Below are 20,713 nucleotides of genomic sequence, written 5' to 3'. Positions count from 1 at the left end.
GTTATGAATTATACTTCAGGTGAAAGAGCTTCTTATTGTGGGTTTGATTTCCAGCAGGCTGCTGTAACGGTCACCACAGCTGCTACAGTGGCAGCGTCTGCAGTCATTTGGCAACTGAAAAGGGCTTCAGTGATGGCCACAACTTTAAACGTGGTTTACTGCCTCAGTTGGCCAAGATCTACAGCACCTGTTAATATATGTATAAATGAACTATTTATGAAGGGTTATGTCACAGTTGTAATCTAATTTGTCTTGTAGGATTTGCAGCTGGAATACGGTCAAGATTCATCGCGTTTTTTGGGAGGAAACAAGTAAGTCTGGCTTGTTTATTTTCTGTTTTTAAACATTTACCTCCCCCTGGATTCTCTTCTTTCATTTCATTGTCAGTTGCAGCTATCCTTCATTTTATTTTATTTTATTTTTAAAATTTTTAATGTCTAGATTGAGCGAGGATGTAGACAATAAGAAGACTTGGAATGTGAAGAGATTTTCTGTTGTGCATTTCAAAGTCTGTGCCAACTTTATGACACTGTCTGTATGCAGCTTTCTGCTCACAAGCATGCATTGTAAGCAGAAAGCTGAGGTTCAGATAAGCACAGCAGAATGTCCTCTAGACTGGGAAGGACTAAGATTTTATTCTCGATACACAAAATCAAAACCTGGGTACTTTTGTCTTTCTTTTTATTCTGTCATTTGTGCTTTTCCGACTTGTCAAACAGGAGTCTTCTCAAATCGGTGGAGGAGGAGCTGCAGCAGAGGTGAGTTTACTCCACTTTGGCGTCCACGTTCAGTGTCTTGGATCTGCTGGTGCTCTAACCACGCCTACCCATGAGCCAATCATTGTTTAACGGCAGGACTAATGAGGCCAATCACATGCAACTAATGCTATAGTAATTACTTCAGGCTGTCTCACTGCTCTCGGCGTTTTGGATTCTGCTGGGTTTTATTTCCTCTCAGGCTTGCTTCTTGCTTTGTTCTCATTAGGAAATGGCTGCGCTTCATAGAAGCTTCCTGCAGAGCATGGCTCTCACACACACATGCACGCACACACCAACAAACATGTGCAGTCACACATATGGACATAGAGTTTTAGCCACTGGGTTTCATTTTCTATGGAGAAATTCCTCTTCACTGCTCAAAAGATAATGATTGCTATTTATGTGCTTTGCTACTTTTGGTGAGTAAGTCTGATATGAAAAATGTGTTTCACTGAACTCTAGATTAGCTTGTACATTATTAGGCATCAGGTACAAAGTTGTCTTAAATATTTCCCTTAGATGTTAAACAGCAAATCTTAATAGCAGGTCTGCTGGATGGTTGCTTTGCTGCAGGAACATGTTAGCATTATTGTCTCTAGGCTAAAACATCTAAGGCTACAAAATGTTGTGGCTTTACTTGGAACTTAACACGTCCAGGTTTTCTGTCTTTTTGGCTCCTTTATTGATCAAAGGGTTACTTAACATCTTTGAGGTTTTTACATGTATAGTCACGTTAAATAAATATGAAAAATAACCTTATCAGATGTTTTAAATTGATGAACAGCAACACGTGATGTATGATGTGTCATTATTTATTTAACAAAAACTAAGACGAAACCAGAGGAAGTGCGTGAAACACTAAGTAAACCGCATCTGGAGCCACCTTTACCACCAATAACTTGAAGCAGTTGTTTTCTGTATGACTTCATCAGTGTCTCACATCATTGTGGCCATTGTTAAGTTCATATTATTATCTTAAGGTTCTACCACAGCTTTTCAGTCAGGATTGGACTTTCACTAGGTCATTGCAACACCTTGATTTTGTTTTTTAGTCATGCTTCTGTGCTTGGGATCACTGTCCTGTTTTTTTTTTTTACCTAATTGTGGCCAAGCTTTACCATATTTGATTCTACAATCCTTTGGCATACCAATGAGTTCATGGTTGGCTCAATGACTGCAAGATGCCCGGGTCCTCTGGCTGCAAAATAAGCCCAGGTCATCATTGGGCATGGAAGTTTTTATGCGTTACGTTGAAGTCATGTGTTTCTTTTTTTTTGTTTTTATCTCTTCAAATGTAGAACTGTGCATTATGGCCAGACATCTACACTTTGGTCCCACCTGTCCAAAGAAAATTGGTTGGAATGTCTTGTGGTTTGTTCAGATGCAAATTTGCAAACCTAAGCTGTACTGCCATGTTTTTGTTTTGGAGGGTTTTTTTGCCAGGAGAAAGAAGAGGTTTTCTCCTGGTAACATTTTCAAACAAGCAACACTTGAGCAGTCTTTTCCTGATTGTAGTGTTATGAACTTTTGATGTTTAACATGCAGGCTGAGTGCTGTAGAACCTGAGGTGAAGCTCTTGGGGTTTCTTGCAGTTTCTCCGAGCCTTGCATGATCTGAGCTTTGGGTGAACCTGCATCCACTCCTGGGACGATTAGCAAGCTTTTAAACGTTTACTTTTTTGAAGGTGCTCATGCTTGCTTATCATCATATATTCAAGTGCATTTAATTAGTAGCACCTGGTATCTACACTCTTTTAATTGTTGTGGAAGCAGTAACGGCGTACTTAGTCCTTCACATACTGCTTTGGTATTTTGTATTAAAATTATGACATGGTTTAATATGTTATGTGTTGTTGTTCATCAGAGGTTATATTTACCCATTTTTAAGACATGCTAAGGGCCAAATTATTTTTATTATCTCCTGATATGTAAAACATTAGGATAGAGAGAGTTTCAAACAAAGGCCGGGTTTCTCTGTCCTTGGGATAATGAAAGGACTTTTACCAGTATTTGAGAATTTGATATAATATAATATATAATATGATTTAAAAGGTTACGCTTACTGTTGACGTGTGTAGATCTATAAGGACTTAATGGTTCAAACTGGACCGCTGGGTTTGAAAGTGTCTGGTTGTGGAAGTAATTAGTCCTCAGACCGTTTCTCTTGGTTGTTCAGATGAGTCATTTTGCTGATTTTTGTGGATCGCAGTAAAAATTGGGTCATGCTTTTATTTGAACCTATTCAGTCCTTTCAGATCTGCACAGGGTCAGGAGTTCAGAAGTAGTTTGTGAACCAAGCTTCACTCAGCTTTCCCTCCCCTTCCCCCTTCTTCCTCTGTCCTCTTCTGCCTCTGCCTTCTGTTGTCATCCCCTATCTCCTTTGCTTGCTCCCTTTCTCCCCTGATCACTCCTCCTTATGCCCCCTCTCCCACTCCTCCTTTGTCCTTTCTTTCCCCGCCCCCCTTCCTGTCTTCACCTCCTCTCCCAGGGGCCATGTGGCACACTTAGGGGATGATGAGGATGAGGATGATGATGGTGCAGATGATGATGAAACTCACACTCAGTAAGTTCCCTCTCAGTCTTAGAACTGGAAGCCTCTCCAAATTCTTCTTTTCCCATCTTTCCCTCACTTGTTTCAGAGGAAAGACTGAGAAGGAAGACAAGGAGTTAAGGCTTCCTACCTTTGCCAGTTTCATCCACACATCTTTATGGAGCACACCCCACCATCACGCCACATACGCCACCTGTTTGTGTGTGTGTGCCTGCTGCCTGTGTGTTGTCCACGCTTTCTTAAAGCTACTAACAGTAACCCTAACCCTAAATGTTCACCAAGAGGCTATTGATATTTCCTCATATATTCTTTCAGTAGTAGAAATGTAATAAATGGAGAAGTGTAGGTGTCACGCAAACAACACAGCATTAAAATACACTTTATAGCTAAAGATTTGACATGATCTATATGGATCGTTGAGCCTGAGTTCAGTTTCATTCTTTAGATAACTGATGCTCATGACCTTGTCCTCTTGTGTGCCGTTGTCTTGTTTTGTTCTTCACTGGCTTCGCCATCTGTGTTCCTTCTTGCTCTGTGTGTGTATGAGTGTGTGTGAGATCACACTGCCTTCTGTCTTATCTTGCCTCTATAAAACTGGAGATCTGGCATCCAGCCTCTCCCCTCAGTGTAAAAGCCAAATGTCTGCGGCAGGCCAGAGTCTTTTTCCCCCCCCTTTTTTCTAGACAGATATTTTCCACCACCGTCAGAGAGGCCTTTTGTGCTTTATATTATAGGATTTTCCCTTCAAGTCATATCCACAACACACAGTGCTGTGATTGCACAAATGAAAATAACCTGAATTCCTAAAGTGGCTGCAACCTGTTGTGCTGTAGCAGTTTCTAGCTTTTGTAGTTTCTGTTGTGGTGGGGGGGAGGGTTTTTTTTTTTCTCTCAAGGTTTTTTTTTAAGGTGTTTAAGAGCGATAAAAAACAAAATCTTCTAGCCAAACAAAAAAGGAAATTTCCTCCAGACAAAGGAACAAAAATATTTAGTCCCTCAGACTCTATGTAAACAATATAGAGAAAGTGTAGCCGAGGGGTGGGCAACTCCAAACCTCGAGTGCCGGTGCCCGGCAGGTTTTAGATGTGTCCTTCATCCAACGCAGCTGATTCAAATGGCTAAAGTTCCTCCTCAACATGTCATGAAGAACTCCAGAGGCCTGGGAATGAACTAATCATTTGATTCAGGTGTGCTGACCCAGGGTGATATCTAAAACCTGCAGGACACTGGCACTCGAGGCCTGGAGTTGCCTACCCCTGGTGTAGCCGATGCAGAAACGACTTGAACCTGCACTCTGCTGGGACTGTTCTGGTTCCAAAAAGGGCTTCCAGTTTTATACAAATCTATGGAAAAATAACACTTTTGACTCCTTTGCTTTGAGACGTTAGACATTAATTAAACTGGAGACTTGATGAAGCGTTATTAAGTTTTATTGATTAAGTATGATGTTAATTCATTAGCATTTTAGTGTGAGAAAGGATGATAAACTTGGGTGTGCTTGTCATTGACAAGTCTGTAGCCAGTGAGCGTACAGTATCCGTTGGTTTCTCAGTCTCCAGTTTAGTTTGAGAACACAAACTGTTGCTGATCACGAAAACACTCAGCTTAAGCCTTCACATCCAGACTTGACGACCAACGGATGGTCCCCAAATCAACTTAGTTACTGAGTAAAAGTTAAAGTTAGGAGCATTTGGATTACATAGACACTAAATTTTGAAAATCTTTAGTGTAGGTATCAAAAATTCGAATAGATTTTGTTTCTTTTCAAGCATCTTAAAATAATTTCAGTTGCAAATAAATTCCCTTTTGCACATCCAGCATTTTAAAGTTTTAAAGTTATGATTTCAGCTTTGTTGGTGTTTTTTGGTTAAAAAAAAAAAGTATCCATAACTCGAAATTTTGACTTATTAACTTGATATTTCAAGAAAAGTAGCACTGCCAAGCAGTAATCTACGTGAATGACATCATTTCCTTGTTACCTGGAAGCTGAAGCCCTCAGCTACAAATGCTACAGCTAAGCTACCAGTAAGTAAGTCATGAATGCACAAATTGCTGAGTATTTTCAACGTGGCTTCACAAATGATGAAATCCTTGTGCTGTTAGCTGAATCACATGGCGTTACTATCAGCAAACGTACTCTCAAAAGCACCAGTTTGTTGCGATACGGTTTTGACTGCGCATTCCTCTGCGCCATATCCTTCCAGGTACAAGAAAATGACATCATTCATGTAGATTACTGATTGGTAGAGCTAACTCGAAATTTACTCAAGTTACTTTTCTCAGAATTTCGAGTTGATAAGGGAAAATAACTCGAAATTTAGAGTTGTGGATACTTTTTTATTTTTTTTTTAGTGGTGGAAACGGGCTTCCATATTTTGGTCATAATCTGATTGCATAGTCCTTATCACCAGCCTTGTGTTTAGCATCAGTGCATTCTAAGAGAGCTGCTTTCTTCCGGCTTTCTTTAGAGATAATAATAATAATAATAATAATGGATACTTTATTGATCCCCATGGGGAAATTACTTGTTTTTCTCTGCATTTGACCCATTCACTCAGTGAAGCAGTGGGCAGCCCACTAAGCAGGCGCCCGGGGAGCAGTGTGTAGGGACGGTACCTTGCTCAGGGGTACCTCAGGGTAGCCGTTAAGTGGATTCGAACCGCCGACCTTCCGATCATGGGGCGACCACTTTACCTACTGAGCTATCCCTATCCCTGAGATGCTTTTATGCGTACTGCACCCATGCGTGGCTTACCACCTTAAGTGAATGTGTAAACTATGTCAGTCACAGATTAGTTTTGTACTGATAAAGTTTACACTTTAAGCTTCTTTAAGGGGGGGTAATCTTTTTCTGTGTCTCCCACTCAGCTTAAATACTGCAACTTCTTTTCTTGGTACCCCCATCTTCATTTTTCACTGTGATTGGCTCCCAGCCTCTCTCCATTCTGATTTGTGTGCTGTGATTGGTTCTTGTCCATAACTTAACTACAACATTTATAAAATGTCATGGATAAAGTCTCTGAAATTGTGCTGGTCGGAAGGCATAATTGCAATTACTCTTCTATTTCTTTTCCTTAAAAAAAAAAGATTTTAAGAGGTGCTTTAAATGAGAGCAAGACACAAACTCTAATTTATTTACACTAAACATAAATTTTAATTTTAAAAGTAATACTTTTACTAAAATATTATTAAGTTTGTCAGTATCAGCGCTATCCATTCAGAGGCTTTGCACACGCTGACCCTTCTTTGTTTTACTGTTGTCTAAAGTTCTTGTCTTACTTTATATTTCGTGGTTAACCTTTAATGACCTTTCTATTATATCAGTTTGTGTGTAAGTGGCATTGGGCTGTGGTTAAACCTGTTATTTGAGCCTTTGATTTCACATTCAGTGAGCCTGCAAAATATTACATCTCATCTGATCTGGGTTCACAAATGTGTCAGCATATTTTTTTGATTATTTTTAAAACAAATCCGACAATTTTATTTTCTATTTCCAATAAAATGGTTGGGTTTGGGGTTTTTTTTTTGTTGTTTTTTTAGGAAAAACTCTGGATTGTAATTATGCGTTGAATGTAATAACTTAGCTTATAAATGGCTTAAAAATGGCAAGTCAAACCATAGCTTCAGTGCTAACATTCTAACATATATTTATTGTTTCCCATATATTTCCTGGTTGTAAAAAACGGCAGCTGTCTTGAGTATCTTGTCACAGATTTTTCCCTCTTATTCTTCAGTAAATCAAGCACCATCATGAGGCCAAGGGTCCCACCCCCACTTCCTCCTAAGGTAGGAAAAACCGTGTCTGTAGTTAGCAGAATTTTTGAAGTAGTAGCAATTTTAGTGCTCAGAATATGTAATAAGTAACTGATTTCTTATACAATCTTTTTCTTCTTCTTCTTCTTCTTAAGCCCAAATCCATCTCCTCACCCCATAATCAGACGGATCAAAAACACGACGACAGCCACTCACACAGTGAAGATGACGGTGGAGGGGGAGGGACCATCAAGCGCTGCCCAGTGCCAGAGACGCCGAGCCCCGCCAAGCCCGCCTCCTATGTCCCCCCGCGTCCCCCGCCCCCGAAGCTGCCGCCCCACCGCCGCAGTAGCCTAGGTAACGAGAGCCCGAAGCTCAAAGACGTCGAAAACTCTGCCACAGAGGATGATGGGAGCTTTAGGCATTTCTGGGAGTGGCTCCACACGCCTCACACAGAGGAGGAGCTGGAGGAGGCATGGGAGGTTCTCAAGGAGGTGAAAGAGGAGCAGGAAAAACAGGAGGAAAAGAAAGAGAGTAAGAGCAGCTGATTTGGTAGCTGGGTAGTGTCCGCAGACCCTGTCGTCCCCTGCAATTGGTTGTGTGGTCTTCCATTAGTCTTTCCTTGTAGTCTGATTTATTTGTTCCATGATTCCATTAACAGTAATGCTTTTTTTAAAGTTTTTATTTGCTTTGTTTCTTCCGTTCATCAGCTCACGCTCAACATGATTGTTTGTCTCTAAAGTCATTTTTGTGAAGACTGATTGGTTCATCCAATCCAGTGATCCAAACAATCAAATGCTGCTAAACCACTCCCCCTCGCTTCTTAGGACAAAGGAAGAGGAGAAAACATAGTCCTGGCTGACTGGTCCAGTTTTGATTCTTTTAACAAAAAATTATTCTGTGCATTGTCAGCTCTCACTTTCTAAAAGCGGCCTATTAGGGTCAGTGGAGGTTAAAGGTTTTCATGAAAATGAGCTGTTGTGTTGTTAGATTTTCACGTGAGGCATGGATCCCAAAAGCTCAAATATAACTTATTTATTTTTTTACATTTTAAGTTTCCAATTTTAATCTCAAAGTAGTTTCTTAACTCTCAGAATATTAAGCCCTTCATTGTCCTCCAATTATTCTTTCCCCCCCCTTTTTTGGCCTTTAGTGGCCCTAATATGTCGTTGTAGACATTCTGACAATGAAGTGTTTTTTAGTTAAATTTGCTGTTTCATGTTTCTTTATACGAGTTTACAGATGCCAAATTATAACTGAACTTATTAAACAGTAACAGAAATGCCAAATTTTATAAAAGTTTGTAATCCCGTTTTATACTTTAGGCAAGTGACTAAATCCCCATTCTAGTGTGCCTTTTAAATGTTTGCATTGTTGTTGAGCATTTCGGGTATCTCAGTCATGCTCTGATTTTTTTTTATTATTGTGTTATATAGTGTTACTTTGACTTGGAAGTGGATAAGTTGAGAAATTAAAATTTGCTGCCACCTATGACCTAATCTCAGGACAGGGATATGCTTCCTTGGATATTATTTTTGCCTTTTTGATTTTGCACAGAGAATGTAGATCCTGCATATTTTTAAGTTTATTTCTCTAGTTTTTTGATTGCGCTTTGGAAGCTTTTACAGTAAAGTGTTACATTTAATAAGCAGTATATGGTAGATATATTAACCATGGTGTTTTGGAAATAATAACAGTTCAGTAGATTGAAAGCATAGTGTAGAATTGCACAGTCATGCTGGAATGGTCGTGCTGTAGGCACGCTCAGGTGAAAGTTGAACTGTCTTTGACGATATGGTTATGGCTCTAATCACGACAGGAAGCAACATTCGTGCGTAGCTCAAATGGTTTTGCCGTTAACTACCTGTCATTCGCTGGTTACTCGCTGGGGTAGTAAAGGAGAGAAACTGATCAATAATTGACTGCAGTTTGTGGTGCATTCACACTCCCCCTCGATCATGACCATATTTGATCCTCTGTTTTCTTCCTGCTGGCCTGCTCCTTCCCTCCTCCCCCCCCTCTCTGCTCCCAATAGCTTGTTTTTGTTTACTCTTTAATATTAACACTCCTTGCTGTCTTTAGTCTTATAAATTAAATTGTTCTCATTAAATCAAGTGTTTTTGTAGATGCGTCATGTTTATTTTGGCTTTCTTTGTTTTCAAAGCTTCACATGCGCACACACAGTCTCTCTGTCTCTTACCCGCTCTCTCTGTTTCCTGTGTCACTCAAACACAGTAAGTTGTGTCTGTTGTGTCTGTTGTTGTTGTTGTAGGTAATGGGCTGAACTCTCCCCACAATGGCGAGAGGGCCAGCCCAGCAGAGAGGCAGTCCACCATGCCACCTAGTGTCCCCATACGGAAGGACAAGAAGGATGTTCCGGTAAGCATGCAGGAGTGGCTCAAGGACCCACAGAGGTCTTGAGGGAGGATGCAGAGTGCTGCCATTGTTAAAATTATTAATAATCGGCATAACACTGTGTGGAGAAGAAAGGCCAAGTCAGGTGAAATGTATTGGGTAGTGTTCTTGTCAGTGCAAAGCCAGTGAAGGATCCTGACCTTTGTTGCTGTTGCAGCTCTTGCTGATCATCACTGTTTTTTAAAGAAGAAGTGGAATTTGGGCATCTCCCAAGTCAATAATGGATTATAAATCAGGGGAAAAATAAATTCCATAATGTTCAACCCTTGAGAAAGTTTAGAGGAGTGCTGTATGAGAAGTTATGCACCTAGATAGCTTCATCTACATACTTGTCAAACTGAAGCACCAGATGGGTGTACTTCAAACTATGACTAATAGCTTAGTGAGCTAATTCAGCTACAATTCTTTTATTTAAAGCATGTTTTAAGTGCACTATAGACTATCTGCTGGGAGAATACATTTTATATATACAGGTTGTTATGCTCATATATATCATCCAGTCATTTTATTATTGATGTTTTTAATGTGTGTTTGTGTTTATCACTTCCTTAGAAGCCAATCAGTAATGGTCTCCCCCCAACACCCAAAGTCCATGTAAGTATGGGTCTTTTTTGCTTTGTTTGTTTGTTTTTAAGAGAAAATAATGTAGTTGAGTTAATTGGATTAGTGTTGTAAAGACTTCTTGGCATTGCGGATCTTTTTGTTCCTATACAAAAGTTTTTTTATGTGCAAAATATTAAATGAAATGAATTTACTCATTTGGAAAAAAATGGAAAACGAATCCATAAGCAAGTTAAAATATTACTTTTTAGTGTGGAGTGTCTCACTAAAGGCATTTAGATCACAAGGTCTCCGAATCCTTTAAATTAAAAAAAAAATAATCTTGAACTTCTTTCTTTTTCTCCCGTTTCCAGATGGGTGCGTGTTTCTCCAAGGTGTTCAACGGCTGTCCCCTCAAGATCCACTGTGCCACTTCGTGGATCAACCCTGACACCAGAGGTAACCAACAGGAAAACACTATCAAAGTTTATTTTACAGGTGTTGTTTTCACTTTTCACTAAGCACGGATCAAATGCTCTTTTGTGCGTTTCAGACCAGTATTTGATATTCGGAGCAGAAGAGGGAATCTACACATTAAACCTCAATGAGCTACATGAGACAACAATGGAACAGGTGAGACTAGAAATCGGTAATTTAACATAATGCTATATACTTTCTGAAAACAGGGTATATTAGTTGTAATGTTATACATGTGAGATAGTCCAGTCTTTGAATCAGACTGTTTTAAATGTTCTGGCACTCTGAGATGCTCCGATTACTTTGTGTCCACCTGCAGCTCTTCCCTCGGCGGTGTACCTGGTTATATGTCATGAACAACTGTCTTCTTTCCATATCTGGTGAGTTGTCGAACATCATTATGATAGAAGTGTGTGGCACTTGACTGCCCTTATTACTTTCACCCATTTGTCTCTGAAATTGTTCTTAAATTGGATCATCGGCGCATGATTTTTGATACAATGTGTTTTATTTCTTCAAATATGCTTTTGTAGCTTGTATCGTAGGTCACTACTATTATTTCCTTTTAACTGTTTCTTCTATATCCTGTTTCATTGCAGGAAAAGCCTCTCAGCTGTACTCCCATAGTCTAAGCGGTATGTTTGAACAGGCCAGACAGTTACAGAAGTTACCAGTAGCCATTCCCACGCACAAGCTGCCTGATAAGATAATTCCCAGGTAACTCTACAACTAGAAAATCTAAGCTGTGAAATATTTATAGCCTCTGTTTCCTTGTAGTTTTTTCCCCCCTACATAAATTAAATGTCACTCCTGCTTATTTTAACTAATTTAAATATGTTTTCAATAAAACCAGAAGTTTGTGCCAGTTCAGCTCTATATTTGGATCATATTTCTTTATTATAGGAAGTTTGCTGTGTCCAATAAGATTCCAGAGACTAAAGGGTGCCAAAAGTGCTGCGTAGGTGAGTTTCTGTAAATGCTGATTTTATATTTTCTTTTGTCGAACACCTGTTTTTGTTTTTTAATTATGTTCTGTGACTAACTTTATTTAACTGTATCAAATTCGGACTCGTTGCATGAAACTACCTCGTGTTATCTTGTACTGTCCTGTGTGGTGTTTGTGCAGAACAAAAAATAGCACTGAATTATAATTTTTGTGCAAAGAGGAAAAATTCAAATGGATTCATGGTCGTTGTTGTTTTTGTGCAGTTCGTAACCCATACACAGGTCATAAGTACCTGTGTGGAGCCTTCCAGTCAAGTGTCATGCTGTTGGAGTGGGTGGAGTCAATGCAGAAGTTCATGCTCATCAAGGTCAGTTTTGAATCTCCCCAAAAATCAAGATAATGTTCATTTAATTTAAGCTCCTTTCCTAAGCACGTTTTATTACACAGTTACAAGAAAGAAAATAAGTATTTGCACACGCAAGAAATTTTTCCACAATGCTAGCAGTTTTTGTTTTCAAGATCAAAAGTTTGAAAAGACCAAGCACAGTGTTAATTTTGCTTGGCCACGAGTTCTGCAGTCCTGGCAGATCAGCTGATATTGGTGCCAGTCAGTCAGCAAATGGCTCAGCTGATTCCAGTCAAATGATTTTATGATTATATCGAAATACAACACATAGCTTTCTAAACTTTTTTTCCTTTTCTATGTAACAGACTATTGACTTCCCACTACCCTGTCCGTTGGAGGTCTTTGAAATGTTGGTGGTCCCCGAACAGACCTACCCTCTCATCTGTGTCGCAGTCAGTAAAGGAACTGAACTCAGCCAGGTGGTCCGATTTGGCACAGTCAATCCCAACTCTACCTCCTCCTGGTTCACAGAAGCAGGTGAGAACACCGCCCGGCTCTGTCAAGTTAAACCAATAACAGTTTTCTTTGGTGGGAACAGCACGAGAGCCAAAGTAATCCTCTGCCTTTTTCTCCTCCTCTGCAGAAACCCCACAGACATGTGTGATCCATGTCACTCAGCTAGAGAGAGACACGATCCTAGTCTGCCTCGACAGTGAGTCGCTAATAGATTTTAACTCATCTTACCCATTTATGATCTTTTCAGGTTCAGATTTAGAAGGTATTAACACTTATTTTATTAGTTTTACCAAACTGTTTCCTCTGTCTTTTTTTGTTTTTCCTACTACAGGGTGTATAAAGATAGTGAATCTCCAGGGTCGGTTGAAATCCAGCAGAAAGTTGTCAGCCGAGCTCACCTTCAACTTCCAGATTGAAAACATCGGTAAACAAAAACAGAAAGACTACATGGCACGGATATCTTCTAGTGGGTTACTGTTGATCTATAAACAAACCTTAATCCGTATTGTTTTTCCTTGGGGTTTTTTTCTTTCCTTTTTTATCCAGTTTGCCTCCAAGACAGTGTATTGGCGTTTTGGAGACATGGCATGCAGGGACGGAGTTTCAAGACTAATGAGGTGAGATTCATACTGAGCACATTTAAGAGTAAAACACGCCCTTCAGGTGGCCTCTGTGCGCTGTAATAATGTTTAGTCCGCAGCATCAGGGTGTCTTATTTAATCTTACTTTATTAGGATTTTGGGCCTTACTGTGGGTGCTCAATATAGCCTCAAAAAAATCACATCACAGTAATTCAAGGGATAACAGGGTGTATCAGTTTCCATTTCTACCCAATATTTATGTGGCCTTATGGATAGTATCATAATTACACATTCTTACATGGTTGCAAACCAGGATTAAATGCACATACAGTCTGTCAAAACGCTTCACTCTGACTATCTGTCTGTTAAGCAATGACGCATCAACCGTGCTTCCAGGTCCAAACTCTGCTACTGTGTTCACTGAGGCTGTCGCCACTTTAAACTGTTGCAGTGTTTTGTCTCTTGTTTTATTTTGCACAAGTCTCTAAGAATAATCAGTGGTCATTGTCGGTCTCTGTGGGTTTTTATTAGCACTATTCATGTGCAAAATGTCTTTAAAATCACTTTTTAAAATCTTAATCCTTTATATTAAATCATTAGTGAGTATTTGGCAAAAGTCTGATGAGACATCTGAGTCAGATCATCAGTGTTTTACGGCATCATTTAGCACCTCTTCTGCTTTCTTTCATCAGATCACTCAGGAGATCTCAGACAGCACACGCATCTTCAGACTACTGGGATCAGACAGGTGAGAAACACTTACCTGCCAGCATTTCCTTACAGTTTCATACCTGTCACACACACATGGACACACATTTAGGTCTCTGTTAACACTCTCTTTAATGTCTCACCACTAAAGACATGATGACTGTAGAGAGCAAGAGGCTGAGGAAAAAGGCCTCAAACTTCCCAGGTACACTCACGGGTCGCTGGCCACAGACGGCCCAAAACTTCTGCCGCTTTCTATCAGAACTTTCAAATCCTGCTTGATGCCAGATAATGGTGATCAGGAAAATTCAGAGAGAGAAAATATGGGAATTTTTTTTGATTAAATGATGAGAGAAGAGACACCAAAATTATATCTGGTCTGATTCCTTCCTGCTTAAACTGTCAGATGCCATAAGTTCTTTCAGTTTAATGCTGGGGTTGTAGACCCTCGACAAAGCACCAAAACAGACATACTTGTGTAGAGGCTGGATCATCTTGGTGTCTGTTTTCTCATTACTGAGGCTGAGTATCTTCAAGTTGTGATGTGTGATTCTTTGGGTTGCTCTGAAAGAGTACTAACAGCTTTCTCACAGTTTTCCTCCGGGTTAGGAGAGTACTCTTAGCTTCAGAGTAAGTCATGTTTCTCTACTGCCTTTTTCCAAATAACAGGGTTTTTACAAGCTTGGACCATATCCCGTTTATTTTTTGTTTTGTTTTGTTTTAACACGCTAAAAAACCAGCTGGGCTGTTCTTTCGTCTGGGAAAGGGTGAATTGTTTTGCTACCTTGACTTGAAACTAAACTAGATGTTGTGTGTGTATGTTTTATCTCCGTGTGTGTTTTGTGTTGCAGGGTGGTGGTGCTGGAAAGCAGGCCTACGGACAACCCTACAGCCCACAGCAACCTCTACATCCTGGCAGGCCATGAAAACAGCTACTGAGACATGCACACTAACATACGTGCACATAAAACACGCTCTGTAGACATCCCAGCATTAGTACAGGAAAGGGAGCAAGCGACACACTCATCCCAACTCCACTTTTATCCCACCCAGCCTTCATCTTCTCCCCTGGCCCGACTAGCAGTGTGTCTGGGAGATGTTCATCAGTGCACATGCGGAATCCCAGTTGCAGCGTTTTATAACTAGCTGCAGTGTTATGTGTATCAGTGAAGTGTGCGTGTGGCGTTAGAGCAGTGGGTTGTAGACCCGTTTCTGACAGTGTCAGGGTTTTAAAACTCTTGGCCTGAGGCCGCTTTAGATCGGGATAGCCAGCTGGCCCCTACCCTGGATACATCACCCTGGGAACAATGTCTAGCACGGAAATTTGACTCCAACACTACTTCTACTACTACTACTTCTACATATGCTACTAACACTACTGCTACTGCTACTGCTGTTTGCGCTAAAGCTTCACAGAAGGGCCATCTTGCACAGAAAGCCTACCCTTCTTCTTCATTGCTCCTCCTTCCTTTTTTCCTTACTTGTCCCTTTTTTTAAAAAACGACACCTTTATTTATTTTTGGCATGACATGCTTTTAACAACCAGGATGAATTTCCTTTTTTATTTGTTGTCTTTTCAAAAAAATAAAAAAGAGAAAACCAACTAAAAAGCTTTGCCACTTTCCCTAGCATCAAATTCCAATACTCGTCACCACACAAGTGCTTAATTGACCTCTATTTAATTGTTGTAAATATAAGTGTAGTATTATTTTTGACAGAGACGAACACTAAAAGGGTTGTGTAGATAGGTGTGCGTATAGTTGGTCTGTACAACTGTGGAGACGAAATGCGAGACAAATAGACACGTTGCGACAGCAAATTCACTCCCTAGTTCCTTGATCATGTGACCCCTGCAGTCTCACAGACGAACATCTTTAGTAATCTGATATTACTCTTCTCATGGCTTGGACCTCAGGATCAAATTGAGTGAACACAGGACACCGATTGGCCGTTTTTCACTCTCAGCGCGTCGCTGTCATGACTTCCTGCTTGTTTTCATCACGTGACCGTCATCAGGGTGGACGAAAATGATCATTTCCGCTCGTTTCATTTTGTTTCTTCTTTTATTTTTTAATCAGAAATCTTTGTTTATTCTTCAGCAATATATATTTTTTTGCTATTTTTATTGAACCACTGGTGTTACAAATTTGCACAGAGAAAAATGTATTTCATAAACAAATGTGATGTCATTATAATATATGACCTTGTGTGTGTATGCATAGTGTGTATGTGTGTGCGCGTCTGTGTGCGTAGACATAGAATATGCACATATAAGAGTGTCATGTACAGATCTGGTCTTTAACAAGTGACAAGTTTCTGGTCACTTTATTAAAAAAAAAAAAAAGCATCAGCAGATAAGAAAATACAAAAAGAGCTGGATATACAGTCATTTAATTATATCTGGTTAGGCTGAAATCGAATTAGCTTTTAGCCCATTGGACAGAAATAATGTGTTTACAAAGTAAAATGCAGACCTGAATCATCTGCAGCCAGCCTGCGTTCCACAGTCACACAGAGACTGAACAGAGACCCACCGCCGCTGATCACTAGAGAAAAGTTAGCCCTAGTGTTGTCTGACCAGTTAATTAGCTGGTTGCTAGGTGAAACTGGTCACAAAGAAGTACAACGCTTTTACAGATTTATTAGACCACCACCCAATGTAAGGTTTATGCCACAGCTGCTTTACTGTTTTATAAAAACTGTTACAGTTACAGTTATTTGCTCACATTCCTGAGCAGAAAAATTAGTTGTTGAATGTTTAGTTTGATTCAGTGTGCAGGCTTAAATTTGGGTATAAAAGCAATAGTTGCCTCCTTTAAAAAATGGTGTTTGCTGCGATGAAGCACAACTTAATTTGTGGATCTACCATCCAAACTATGGGTAACTGCAGCGGTGTACTAGCAACCAAAAGCAATCACAAGACGTTTTTTGTGCAGCACCCTATTTGTAACCAGTCTCGGCTAACAACAGTCTGAAATCGCCAGCATCCAAGTGATTTCCAACCGGTGAGCCACCGCTGTAACACAGGCAACTCTAAACTAAAACAACATGGCTGATAGGCTATAGTACATTTCACTACACTGAGCAATAAACAGTGGTGGGTTACCATTATCTGACCTCAGTGAAATAATGCAGTAACAATAACAGCATGTATGTGGTGTTAACAGTGCATCCACATCCAAATATATTACTCTCCATATTGTGGTATTGAGTGGTGTAGCCTGTAGCGTTATGAATAATGGTCTGCTGGTTTAAATATGGTGCAAAGGCTTGCTCAATAATCCAGTCAGACTCATTAATAGAAATTTCTGTGTAACACCTTTTTTTTCCTGTATTCCTGAGAAATATTTGCAGAAGTTTTCATTGTCAGCTGTGACTTTTTTTTAAAGACCCATATCTGTATGAGAGCTCACACTACATGCATGTAGATGCGCACTGTCTGTGTAGGAGAGTCTACGTGTACCATTTAGTTTTCCAAGCTGTGACACTAGAGGTTCCTACTGAGGACACCAGTGTAGATGAACCCGAGATACCGTGCGTAATCCTGAAATCTGAGACATTTGCCTGTCGAATGGTTCACGTTCTCAAAGCTTCTCTCCGAATTTTTTTCCCCTATATTTATAGGCTAAAGCAAATAATTAAAAAATGCAGTAAATTGATCAAAATGAATATAAGCGACTCTTTATCAGATCAACACGTGACACTGAAAATTGAAAATAAAATTTATTACAGGCCGCAAATCCTGCTTCAGCAACCTTGTGGTTTTTAGTGCATCTCTGTCCCAGAGATGAGGCACAGCAGCGGCTGCAGCATTGTCTTTTAAATTTTCACGGGAAATGATTTCATCTGTCACAAGTCTGATTAAAGCGAAATCTTGCCATTCTTTGGGACTGACAGTTGAAAGTTTCACCACAGGTGGTAATCTGTTACCACCTGTAAAGAGTAAAACCACACAAACTATTCATAACGTTTTCATCCGATGTATTTGTGGACACATCTGGAATCATCTTACTAGACTCCAGTTCGCTGTAAAGCAATAGGATCAAGTGCAGAACGGTTGAACTCGGCGTGAGAATAGAAATGCTCTGCCCTTTTTCTTTCAGCAAACAATAACATGTATCGATTTTACTATAAATTGCCTGCAAAGTGCATTAGTGTCCCAGGTGATTGATTTAGCCATTAATGAATACATGTGCTTCCTGCCAACAACCGTGATTATAGACTGGGAGTCATTTCATAGCTGCAGCCAAGTCCTTTATTAAGTTATTTAAGCCAAACAAAAAAGATTAAGCCACAATAATCATATTTTTACCCTTTAAGTTATGAATTCAAGTTGATTGATTTTCCTCACTTGAGTGGTTGAAATGCCAGTGTCATCATCAACCCCGCATGACCAGCCTCTTAGCGAATCGTACTATTTTAGAGGGGAAATGAATCAAGCACTCCGAAAATATTTCACTCTTCATTTTTGTAATGCTAAAATATGTTGTTGAAACTTCCTCTGGCCATATTTAGAAAATCTACCTCGTGGTATCTAGATCAAAGAAAAAAAAAATCTAATACTAAAGACAGCCATCAGCAGCACATGAGGTTAGCGTTCAACCATGTTCTCTAAACTGGCTCTTAACTGTCTGTGTCCTTTCAGCTGATGTGTGTAAACGGAAAAAAATTCATTTAGCTGAAAATGGCTTTCTCAGTGTGAGGTTTTCTCAAAATAGCCATCTCAAATAATTCTTAAATATCTTAACACTTCTATGTATCCTCTTAGCTGCACACCCGACTTCTATAATGTTTCAACATGGCTGGAAAAAAGGGGGGGGGGGAGCTATTCCTGCACCCCTAACCACCTCTGCCTATTCTTTCCTGTTAAAAACATTTAAGTTTGGGAAATCTGTCTATTTAGCATAACAACAAAGTTCATGTGGGATTGAATGATGCTCTGTTTTCTTCTTTCTGCCATCATGCACACAAGCGTAATCTATAATCCTTAGAGCAGGTGCCAACATGGCCTTCCTTTGTGGGTTTTTGCTGAAATGTTAAAAGTGTGTGTTTCATAACCTCAACTGGGCCTGGATCAAATCGCATGTAGAATAAGTCACGGAGACGTTTAATGTGCTTGGAGTTGGGGATTGTTTTCTCCAACAGAAGAGATTTCCCTACCTGGTGCCCAGAGCAGATTTGCGAAAGCCGTTTGATCCGGGTCTCATCCCTATCTTAAACAAAACACAATACGTCACCTCTGTTCTGTGGCTATTTCATCACCTTTGTCTTCTGTTTTCATATTGCAATGCATATGTTATGTAATGTATATAGTGTAAAATAAAATGGGTTTGTTTTACATACTGTATAATTGCCTATATTTTGTTTCAGAAGTGTAACAGATTTATGAGATGACAGGTTAACACATTAAAAAGATGGAACTGAACCATTTGGGTCTTGGCGTGGTCATTTTGTGGTCACAATTCAGTGAAGGTCGTTTTCACTGATGACGTGGTAGGAAAGGCTGACGGGGTTAAATGTGGCTGGGTGGCATGTTACAGCTTTCCAGGAACCCTCAGCAGAACAGCCATTGTTAATGTTGGAAACACCTGTGGCATTTATACTGTGACAAGTCATAAAGGATGCTAGACCTCACCCAATTGTCAGGCAGACAAGTGAAGCTTGCACAAAAACTGGGTCCCTGCAACAGGAGACTGGGCCTCATTTACTACAGTATTTGCATGAAAACATTCGTACCCTGCACAAAAAATGAGTTTGCATGCAAGTTTGGATTTATGAAGAGTGTGTGGCAGCCTATTTTGTTGTCACCACCATGCCTATGTTAGTAAGTCAGAATCATTCGTAACATATAGGCTTGATCAAGCTCCGTACAACTGATATTATCGTGGTGATGAAGTTGTAAAAGAGAAGTTCGCATCTCTAAGACAAAAAAAAAAAGGAGAAAGTCTGACTGTAGAAGTTAAATAATAGTGTCTGATATTCAATGGTTAATGTGAAAAACAACCTGACAAGGAGAAAACGGGTGGAGGGCAAGGATCGTGTAAGACATTTACTGCAGTAAAAGAAAAATTTACGAAATGGTGCCAAGAAATTATTTTGTAAGCGGCCTGTACACGCAGGTTTGTGCATACAAGCTGTAAATTAGTAAATGAGGCCCAGTTACCTCAAGCATAGCAGCAAAACGTCTACATTATGGCTGAAGAATAAAGTTTCAGAATTATTGCTGGAAAGGTGGCAACAGTGAATCGTGGGATGTATTTAGTTTTTAGTGTCACCAAAGTTTGTCTTCGTAGTTTGAGATTGTCCAACTGTTGTAGAAAGTTGGGAGTGATATTACTCTGTTTTCAGACTGAGTGTTTTAATCTTAGTACTTAAAAAATTAGGGGAAAAGAACCAGATTCCACAAATTATACAGTCTGGACCTTTATTCAAAATTCTGACATTCGTCTTTCTTCACAAAACAATTCATAGAAATAATCAGCACAATGACAAAAATGTACATTACTGTCTTTCAGCAAAATGTTTAATCACGAACAAAGATACACAGATTTTACCTGCTTAGTATTTGTTCTCCTGAGTATATGCAACAATGTAATTCTGGGTATTGCTTAAAATCATTAAGAAGACTGAAAGAAAGAAAGATGAGCTGGAGTGAAACTGTTTAAACGTGCGATACAACGTTTTTGTCAGGGTGGAAAAGAAAAAGGAACATGTTATAGAGGAAAGAAATGGAGTGAGACTTTTTACAGTGTGGGGCACCATTCATCACACATCTAATGTTAACTGACACGAAATTATATTGTTTTTAACCATGGAGTCCTGTTTAATTTATGTTGTTTACTGCCTGTCTTTTTGCTAGTCTTTCGCTCTACAGCTTAACATAATAACACTGAATATTAGCAAAAGAGCTCAATGTTTACTGTATAACCGCATCATATTTCCCTCAGTGTGAAGGATTTTGTAATTGAAACATAAATCAGTTGCTTATATCTGTACAGTGTTTATACAGCGTCTATAAGTTTTAAAGAAAGGAAAAACAGCCTCTATTTTCTCTCATTAGTATATATGTATGATGTACATGCATGTATTATACAGCATCTTTGTTCATGTGTCACAGTGCCTGT

At 39.6% G+C, this 20,713-nt stretch overlaps 1 protein-coding gene across 3 annotated transcripts in view; it reads left to right on the top strand.

The window, feature by feature from the left end:
• The window catches only part of LOC146619711 (mitogen-activated protein kinase kinase kinase kinase 3-like), a 43,173-nt gene extending 28,044 nt beyond the window's left edge, over positions 1 to 15,129 (top strand). For 2 of the 3 annotated variants that reach the window (XM_085369678.1, XM_085369677.1), the window contains 19 exons: positions 259 to 311; positions 720 to 758; positions 3,246 to 3,320; positions 7,042 to 7,093; positions 7,216 to 7,417; positions 9,333 to 9,439; positions 10,028 to 10,069; positions 10,390 to 10,474; positions 10,569 to 10,648; positions 10,812 to 10,872; positions 11,092 to 11,209; positions 11,396 to 11,454; positions 11,702 to 11,805; positions 12,150 to 12,321; positions 12,428 to 12,496; positions 12,632 to 12,724; positions 12,847 to 12,917; positions 13,574 to 13,629; positions 14,441 to 15,129. In XM_085369678.1, the coding sequence (XP_085225804.1) occupies positions 259 to 311; positions 720 to 758; positions 3,246 to 3,320; positions 7,042 to 7,093; positions 7,216 to 7,417; positions 9,333 to 9,439; positions 10,028 to 10,069; positions 10,390 to 10,474; positions 10,569 to 10,648; positions 10,812 to 10,872; positions 11,092 to 11,209; positions 11,396 to 11,454; positions 11,702 to 11,805; positions 12,150 to 12,321; positions 12,428 to 12,496; positions 12,632 to 12,724; positions 12,847 to 12,917; positions 13,574 to 13,629; positions 14,441 to 14,528 (1,626 nt within the window). In that variant the 3' untranslated portion in view covers positions 14,529 to 15,129. Of the gene's footprint in view, positions 1 to 258; positions 312 to 719; positions 759 to 3,245; positions 3,321 to 7,041; positions 7,094 to 7,215; positions 7,595 to 9,332; positions 9,440 to 10,027; positions 10,070 to 10,389; positions 10,475 to 10,568; positions 10,649 to 10,811; positions 10,873 to 11,091; positions 11,210 to 11,395; positions 11,455 to 11,701; positions 11,806 to 12,149; positions 12,322 to 12,427; positions 12,497 to 12,631; positions 12,725 to 12,846; positions 12,918 to 13,573; positions 13,630 to 14,440 lie in introns of all 3 variants that reach the window. The other variant, XM_085369676.1, reaches the window with a different exon arrangement.
• Positions 15,130 to 20,713: the final 5,584 nt, after the last annotated feature.

This window comes from Diplotaxodon limnothrissa, linkage group LG13, assembly GCF_057381915.1.
Source record: "Diplotaxodon limnothrissa isolate DT_005_m linkage group LG13, D_limnothrissa_male_GT1.1, whole genome shotgun sequence".
Classification (NCBI taxonomy): Eukaryota; Metazoa; Chordata; class Actinopteri; order Cichliformes; family Cichlidae; genus Diplotaxodon; species Diplotaxodon limnothrissa.
Note: the sequence above shows the minus strand (reverse complement) of the source record. Positions and strands in the feature narration are given on the sequence as shown.